General features: G+C 39.8%; 1 protein-coding gene across 5 annotated transcripts in view; it reads right to left on the reverse strand.

Annotated features, from left to right (window-relative positions):
• The window catches only part of NOX4 (NADPH oxidase 4), a 111,390-nt gene that overhangs the window by 42,313 nt on the left and 60,121 nt on the right, over positions 1-8,956 (reverse strand). For all 5 annotated transcript variants that reach the window (XR_006177307.1, XR_006177306.1, XR_006177308.1 and 2 more), the window contains one exon: positions 1,584-1,665. Coding sequence is in view for 1 of the 5 variants with exons in the window: in XM_042862490.1 (XP_042718424.1) it covers positions 1,584-1,665 (82 nt within the window). In the remaining 4 variants the exon portion in view is untranslated. The remainder of the gene's footprint in view (positions 1-1,583; positions 1,666-8,956) is intronic.

Here is an 8,956-nt window from a genome sequence, read left to right on the forward strand (position 1 = left end):
CTATTGTTTGTAACAACATATGCAAAATTTTCTATCAATCAAGCGCCAAAGTGTGACTCATTTTTTGCATTATGGGAATCACTCAATCTTCCCAAGTAATATGGCTGAAAACATTTATCATTTCATATACAGGTCCACTTAAGTTCAAATAGTTCCATGTATGATCTTGAAAGAGCTGTAACATGGACTGAGCAGAGAAGAACAGATACTCATTCCCCCACAGATTTGATAATGCTAGTCTGCTACACTTGACAACAATATTAGCAATAAATTGCGTACGAACATGGAAAGTCAGGTAGCTTGTGAATGATTTGTACAGAGGTAAGGAGGATAAGCTTCCTTCTCTGGCCAGTCTGACAGCGTCCACACCATGAGAGAAAACATTTAAGCTAAACAAAGCTTTTTACTACTATGGAAAAATTACTATTCTAGTGCTCCTACAGGTGAAAGACCAAGGTAATAATACATGGAAGTCCTAATGAAACAAGCAGAGCAGACAACTTAAGGTATCTCCCAGAGTCTCATATATTGTACCTCCATGATAGTCCAGTAAAACAATAACAATAGGTGATGCAAAAAATAGAACTGGGGATAGAATCCTTTCACCCTTGAAGTCAATGCAAAAGTTTCACTGTTTTGGGAATAAGGATTCACCTGAGTGCTTTTATTTTCCAGTATTTACAGTGAAGAGGTGACTAGTTCACAGCACTCAGCTCCTCTATCTGCTGTATGCTTTAAAAAAAGTTATAAGATTTTCAGAGCTGTATTTAGCAAGTAGCTCCACTGGCTTCTTACGTATTACAGGAACCAGTTAATGATTAAAATAATGATGATTGAAATGAATAATTTTGCTGATTGCCATCATTGTTGCTGGCTTGTCTCCAGATATTTATATTTCCTTTTCCTCCTTCTGTTCATCCCACACAATCTTCCCTCCATGGGTCACTGTGGCCACAATTAATGTGAGGACTATTTCTTCTTCCTTCCCCGTCATTGCTTTTTTCCAAAACTTTATTGAAATTCACAATTTTTTAAAAATAATATAGCAAGCAGTGCTTATTGTTTCATTCAAGTATGTCATTTAAGAGAAAGAGACTGAATCAATACAATTACACAATGAAAAAACACACATTTTTTTTTGTTTTGCCTGCATGTATATCTATAAAAAATGGCAGCAAAAAATATTTTCTAGAGCTCGTAGTCTTCTTGAGGGGGCCTGTTAAAATCCAAGGGAATCTGTCATTGCAAACGATGGAATCCCAGATGAGAAGAGTGGGGATTAGCCTGACAAAACATCTGCCTATGTCAGCACGCAGTGCCAAGTGAAACAAAGCTACACCAGACTGATCCAGGCAGCTTAATGTCTGCACTCTGCCACCACCTCCCCCTGACAGCTAGGCATGCTTGCAGAGAATGTCTGCTTCTTCCTGACACTGCTGAAAGACTGAAAATCTCAGTGCAAGTGTGGCTCTGCCTTAGCACAGCTCTGCCTTAGCACTTTGCACCAAAAGTGCTATGAATGCTTTGCCTCCTCAGCTGCAAAGAGGTAAGGATTATAACTCTGACAAGACAGTGTTACTTACTTGGGATAGCGCCTCTGCTGAAAGATGGGCAGAATCTCTGCATCTTGATTTGACTGTAGAAGCAGTAAATCCCGAAATCTTTCTGTCAGGACAAAGAAAAAAAGAAAACAAACCCAGACTGTGACTCTGCATTTTATGTTCAGGATACCAGTAAGCAAGCAGTAATACGAGTGAATTCCCTTCTCCAGCACTGATAATTAGCAAAGGGCCAAGCTAAGTTTGTAGTGAAGAAAATCTATATATTCACACAGACAAAACTCCTAAGACTAGAAATCACTCTTTCCTGTATACTCCTTTACTAGTATTTTAAAATGTTTTGTTTTTTTATTTCCATGTAATGCTGAATTCCAATAGTACTCTGAAGTTTCTGAGGTCTGCATATAGGACTTCTGCATATCATACACAGCAAGAAATTGTCCCTGCACTGAAGAGATCAGTCTAAACACAAAGGAGGAACAACTAAGAATTCACCAAGCACTCAAAGATCATAGTAGTCTAAATGAATGTAAATTAATTAATCAAAATTAAATCAACATGTAAGTCCTTGGGTAACTGACTCACTGACATTTCTAAGGAAGGCTGAAAGAGTGCATTGCTTTTTGCTCATTACTATTGCCTTAGTTTCACTTGGGACAGATTTGTTCAGTGTCTGGTATGATGCTATGTTTTGGTTCTGGTAGAAAAACAATGTTAACACATCGGTAGTTATAGTTGCTGCTAAGCAGTGTTGTACAAAGTCCAGACCATTGATAGAGAATGGTCCAAGTACCTGGAAGGGAACAGAATTAGGACAGCTGACTTAAACTGGCCAAAGGAATTTTCCATACCATATAATATCACATGGGAGGAGTTTTGAAGGGCATGGGAGTTCATCTCACTCTCTTCTGCTGCTTGGGGGGGGGGGGGGTAGCTGGGCATCAGTCATGGGGTGGTGAGCAACTGTGCATCATTTGTTATATACCTGTTATATACATTCACACACACACACGTATATATATACATACACATAGTCCTAACTATTATCCTTTTATCTATCATAGTAAATAGTTTTATCTCAACCCACAAGTTCTATTTATTTTATTTTTTCCAATTCTCTCCCCCACCTCACTGGGAAGAGGGTGAAGGGAGCAAACTGCTGTGTGATGCTCAGTCACCTGTCAGGTTAAACCACAAGGACAATGTATTTGAAAAAGTGAACCACAGTGTCATTTGCAGTAGTAAATACTGCAAGAAGAAGCAAGTAGCAGAGAAGCAAGTAACTTGGCTTCTCTGACCAATAGGTGTGGGGACAGCTGCTTTGGGTAGCTGCCCTTAATCGATGTTCTAGAGGTAGCTCGATGCAAAACAGATGTGGGATCTGTACAAGATTCTATCAGTATCAATTTTTCAGTTTGCTGTAGATGGGAACCTCCTCAAATTATCTTGATAGAAAGAAGGAAAATACACTCAGGTCAAACTCCCTTAGCACAGTTCTCAGCTCTCCACATCATGGGCATGCTCTGCTTCTTTCCATGCTCTGCAACTTTTATTTAACTACTCCTCTAGTAGCACAGATACTGAGGACACTGCTGATACATTTCCCAGCTTGGCAACTCCTGCTTTTCCTGCAACACCTATATACCTTGAAGGCTTCAGCTACAGAGTTTAAGCCTCCATCATCTGCTGAGCCACTACTGTTTGCAGCCTGTTGTAGCTGAGCTATAAGTTTCTCTAAACTAGCCATCTTTTTCATATACCATTCTCTTTCTGGGAAGTGAACTTCCAACAAATGTAGACCTTCCTTCGTTGGTATCCCTAGGTATCTCAAAAGATCCTCCAAAATAAGGTTTACAGATAAGGATATCAAGGGACAGAGAATCAATGAAGATGAATCTTCCAGCTCCAAAAAGGAGTAATTTCCTACTTCTTACAGTTGAGCATGTGATGGTTTTCTCAACATTAATTTTTATGTCATATTATATAATTACAGCTAAAATAGATCAATTCGGATAAAGTTCTACTAAGTAGCCATTTAAATGAAAAAAAATCACCTATGCTTCATAAATTATATTACTTTGATGAAGGAACAATAAGTTAAAAATAAAAAGTGCCCTGATAAAGGCTCAGCTGTAAAGGTCAAGCCCTTCTGATGGTATGACCTAGTCTTCCAACAGCTGGCTGGGAAGTTTAGCAAACATCTCAAACAAAACTCCAGCAAAGAAGAAACAAGGATTAATAGTTGCTACCTTCATTTCCAGATCTCTTCAAATTCAATTTTGAAGCATATGTACCTGTGAAATTCTTACATCTTCAAAGGTAGCTCTTAGCTTTTACTGTACCTGCCTGAGACAGAAACAGGATGTGGCCAACAACGATAAATATAATGCTGTAAAGATGGAAACAAAATTCATCGGGCATTTGTCAAGGAAGATCCTGCTCACTCTCTTGACAAAAACCTTTATCGTTTTTTTACCTCTTTCTGAACTTTCAAGAAGAGGCAAAGATTTTTTTTATTGCCAGTCCCCCGACACACGGCAGTATGCTGCATACAGGCATGCCATCATCCTTCCAGATGGTATGCTATGATCTTCGAACGCCGCAAGACAAGAGATGAAAGATTTAAGTAGTGCAAATGTTTATGTGTCAGAGCAAGCACATTAACTTCCTCCCCCACCTCAGGAATCCTCATGTATTTTTGATATCTCCCAAGACAACTCAAGTCACTGGTGCCACTCTAGGAACTCTTTATAAATAGGCTTCCTACGAACAACAGTAGCCTTTGAATATGCCTGGTGGAGGAGTGAGAGGAAGTTTTCAATGGCAAACACTGAACAAAAGAACTTCCCTCTGTGACCTGAGTGTTTTGACCTTCAGTGCACAGTTTAAGTCACGCCTACGAAGGATTTGATCAATAAAATGTCTTCTTGGTGCCTGATCTATTTGTTTTTAGCACATACAACCAGGTGAAAAAGCAATGGAAAACACTGAGAGTCACTCTCCATTCAATATTGTGCAACACTACAGTACATTTAAGTGTGTCAGACTGCTCTGGCAAATGTTACAAGAGCCTGTAATTTGGGAGAGACGAAATTCATCTCATGTTGGGCACAGATGTGTCCCACACCAGCATTCTACTTGCATCCAGGCTGGGTTCCATCTCCAACCTCTATTCTCTGACTTCTTAGGGTGCTGCCCTTTCTCCTTGGCCTAGGTCTGCTGGCTGCATTCCACAACTCAGTTGAACAAGCTGCCATCTTGAAAATATTTCAAATAGCAATGTGACAGGGCTGGCGAATATTGGGAGTGAAAGCAGCCAAAGCATCTGAAATTGGCTTAAACAGCCCTCCTGTTTGGATCCTCCTGGATCGTGTTTTAGTTAAACTCTATTTTTTTCTTCTTTTTTTTTCCCCTGCCCTATGGCAAATTTCCCAGGCAGATGTGTTTTCTTTTCACCATATGAATTAATCCATTTTTCCATAGCAACACTCATACTTATATGGTAGTATTCCACATCACCTCACATACATCCTACAACTTTTTCCAGTACATGGAGCCTCCATGTCCTATAAATGTTCTTAAGAGAAACGGCACACTGAACAGAACTCTTTAGGATTAATTTCTCCACAGGATCATTATGTACACGATTCACCCTTCAGGTCTAAGATATTTTCTATTACACATGTGCACACAGTGCGAAAGTCAAATTGGTACAGATGACACCACTGCCTTTAAGGACAATCCAGCAATGTGATGAAGAAGGTGATGAGAGCTTCAGCTGCAACTGATGAGACATAGGTACTTTTGATGCTTCTACAAGAGTACATCAGAAGCCTAAAGCACAAAAAGGGAAGGTTTTTCAAATTACAGTAACAAACAGATAAACAAGCAAAAGCAAACAACCAATAGATCACAACATCTTCCAAGACAGACAAAGGTGGGAGATAAAGAGGACAGGGGGGTTTCAAAAAAGAAGATAGAACAGTTTTGCTGGAAGGGACCTTCAAAAATCAAGTCCAATTGCCTGATCTCTTCAAAGCTAACCAAGACTTAAAGTGCATTATCTAAATGACTCTTGAACTGGAAGGTATAGGACTTCAGCCACTTCTCCAGGAAGCTCATTCCAATGTTTTGCCACCCTCACAGTACAGAAATGGAACTGGAAAAACAAAATAGTCTTATCAGTTGTAAAGCAGAGAACATTGCGGTCCAGGAATCTATTTGTCTACCAAAAGATCTATCTGTATATTTATACCTTTGAAAAATTAGCAAACATGTTTCTGTAGTTAACCTTGGGTTTCTGCTGTCACTGGAGATGCAAATCTCAGCTCCATCTTTCACTACATGGACATCTGTAAACTCTATTGTTGCTACCTAAAAACATCTCCGCCTCTTGTTTTGCAAAATGCAGATTAGTCTGGAACCTTCTGAGTTATGGATGCCTCCTCAGTGTCTTGGAACAATAAAAAAAATAATTAGGTCAGCTTTCTTAAAACTGCCAATGGTATCAGAAAAGATTTGAGACCCACTAATCTGTCTTGTTCTCAAGGTCTGTAAATTTGGAAATACTGTCATAAGCACTTCCTCAGTGCTTTGAAAAGAAAAAGCATTTAGGGAGAAGCCTCTGCTAGTGAAGGGCTATAAAAATTATGAGTAACAAGCTGGGATAAAACCGAAACATCCAGTATATTACTTTGACCTGTGACTTATTAATGGTCAGAACATCTGAAGTAAAGCAAGTGTCACATTAAGCAGTCTCAGAACTCAATGCTGTCAGAAATCCTGCACGTTATACAGCAGCCCCCTAGCAGAGCTGGGGATTAGGTAGACCTCTGGAGTTCAAAACTAGTATCCTAATCAAGAAATTTATTTTTTCTCAGATGTACCATACTTGAAGAGCATTTTCTTCACAGCAGTGTTTATTCCAGAACATACTAAAAGGTAACTTTAACCTCAAAATATCATTATAAATACATGCTATGAAAGAAATGTTATTTGCACTGAATTTCGTAGCAGTGAGTCCTACAAGCTCCCTATGGCTGTGAAGGGCTGTTCCTTCCTGTTTGAACACCATGAGTCAGTGCAGGGAGGCTCAATTAGCTCTTTTTTCATTAGCGATGCACTTTCCTCTTTCACATGCCACAAGAAACGGTGAGGCAATAGTTCTATCTCTCTTTATCTGTAAGTCATGACACTTGATGTAAAATACTCTTATACTCACCAAAGAAAACAACTCTCCAAGTACTTACGGGCAGGGAGGCTCAGCTGATTCTCTCTTTGTAATTGTAATCTGATACAGAAACTAGAGAAAGCCTACTGAAATGAGCTACTCTCCAAGTGTACAATTACTGCAGTAGTATACAGCACTGCCAAGCTCCAAAGGGTATGCCTTTAAAAAGCTGAGCTTTACATGGTTTGTCTATTAAGCCCTTGGATTCTCTTTCAAGTACTTCTCCAGTTGCCCACCTAAACCTCTTCATCCCTTCCACATCCTCTGTCAGGGAATTCCAAGGTGTTTCTCACCTTCTACATGAAGAGCCACCATTCTGTATTTGATCTGAATTAGTATCTGCGTTTGATGGCCAAAAGTTTTGCTACTGACAGAAACTGTGGTGTGAGCCTTCCTATTCACTATGCCATTGTTATGCATGGTTTGGTACACCACTGTTCTCCTAAATTTTCCTGTGTACTGATGTACTGAGTTGTCACCTGTTTAGAAGCCTTTTCATGTTTTCGAACACTTTCATCACTTTTCCATAAAGCATGTCCACTCCTAATGTATGCTGTTTGAAACAAAGAATCAAACCTGCATATGGGATTCAAGGCTTGGGAGCACCACAGAGGTACACAGCTGCACTGCAATCTCTCTCTAAGTTATTTTCTGCTTTACTCGTATTAATTCTCTCCTACTGGGCACAGTGTTGATGTCTTCCTGGAAATAACTGTCATAACTCTGCAGTGTCATTTGTGGGCTATTATAGTCACATCACTTCCCATCCTCAAATAGATTAAAATTAGCATGCAGCCACATGCATATATGTACTGGTATTTTTAGCCAGGTTTATAAATAGGTTCATAAGTTAATATATTCTATACATATTCATTTCAAGAAGTACAAGTGCTCTTAAGTCAACATATTTACATGGCAGCAAATAAATAACTGAATTAATCCCATTCAAGGTCAAATTTTTGTAGTAGTCAGAACAAAACACCACCAGTCACTGACAACTTCTCATGTTTTTGTCCGTTTGTATTTGGTCTCAGTTAGGATGCTAAGTAGGGGATACTTTAACCCTCTCACTAATACATACCTTCATTATTACAGTGAAATATATTATTATGTAACAACTTTGCAGAATCACAGAGTAGCTGAGGATGGGAGGCATCTCTGGAGTTTGCCCAGTCCAACCCAGTGTTCAGAGTGAGGTCAGCAAGAGGGGGCTGCTAACGGTACTGCTCAGCTGGAATCTGAGCATCTCCAGGGATGGAGACTCCACAGCCTTTCAGAAGACCGCTTCCTGTACTCGAGCACTCACACTGCACAAACCTTTTTCTCACATTTAGAAATAATTCCCTGCATTTCAGTTGGCTTCCCCTGCCTCTTAATGGCAGTGAGAAGAATGGACACCAGTTTGTTCCTCTTTGCTCTCTCCCAGGTAAAATTAGATATGACAAAAGATTTTGTGGGGAACGACTGCTTACTATGAGACTTGGATTTGAGACCACAGAATCATAGAATCACCAAGGTTAGAAAACACCTCCAAGATAATCCAGTTCAAGCATTCACCTGCCACCTGTATTTCCCCACTAAACCATACCTCTCAGTACAACATCTGAACGTTTCTTGATCACCTCCAGGTACAGAGACTCCACCATCTCCCTGGGCATCCTGTTCCAGTGCCTGACCAGTCTTTCAGAGAAGAAATTTTTCCTAATGTCCAACCTCAATGAAGATCTAATGAACCATTCCCTGTGTAACGTAAGGGGCAATTTAAAGCTGACAAGATTTTATTTTCAGCCACTGTTCTGCTGAGGGACAGTGATGCACAAAATCCTCTGCATACCCAAAACACAAACCAAGCCAGTCGTATACCAAGAAACAGTATGTCATTAAAACAGACAGGAGGGAAGCACTAGCAGATTTTAGCCTAAAAAAGGATGCCCCTAAAGAGACATCACTGCTAAGTACATTACGGCTCTTTGTGCTGTCCCATTTCATAAAAATCCCACCGAAGTTCACTTACTGCTGCAATCAGTAGGTTTGAATATGAGGGAAAAGAGTGCATTTTTACACTATCAGTACTTGGTGCTTTTTCCTCCCTGCCTTCTAATGTAAAGTAGCCCTAAGAACTGGGCTCCCCAGTACAAAAAAGACAGGGATCTCTTGGAAAGAGTCC

This window comes from Lagopus leucura, unplaced genomic scaffold (assembly GCF_019238085.1).
Source record: "Lagopus leucura isolate 7727_CA_CO unplaced genomic scaffold, USGS_WTPT01 Super-Scaffold_702, whole genome shotgun sequence".
In the NCBI taxonomy this organism is placed as follows: domain Eukaryota; kingdom Metazoa; phylum Chordata; class Aves; order Galliformes; family Phasianidae; genus Lagopus; species Lagopus leucura.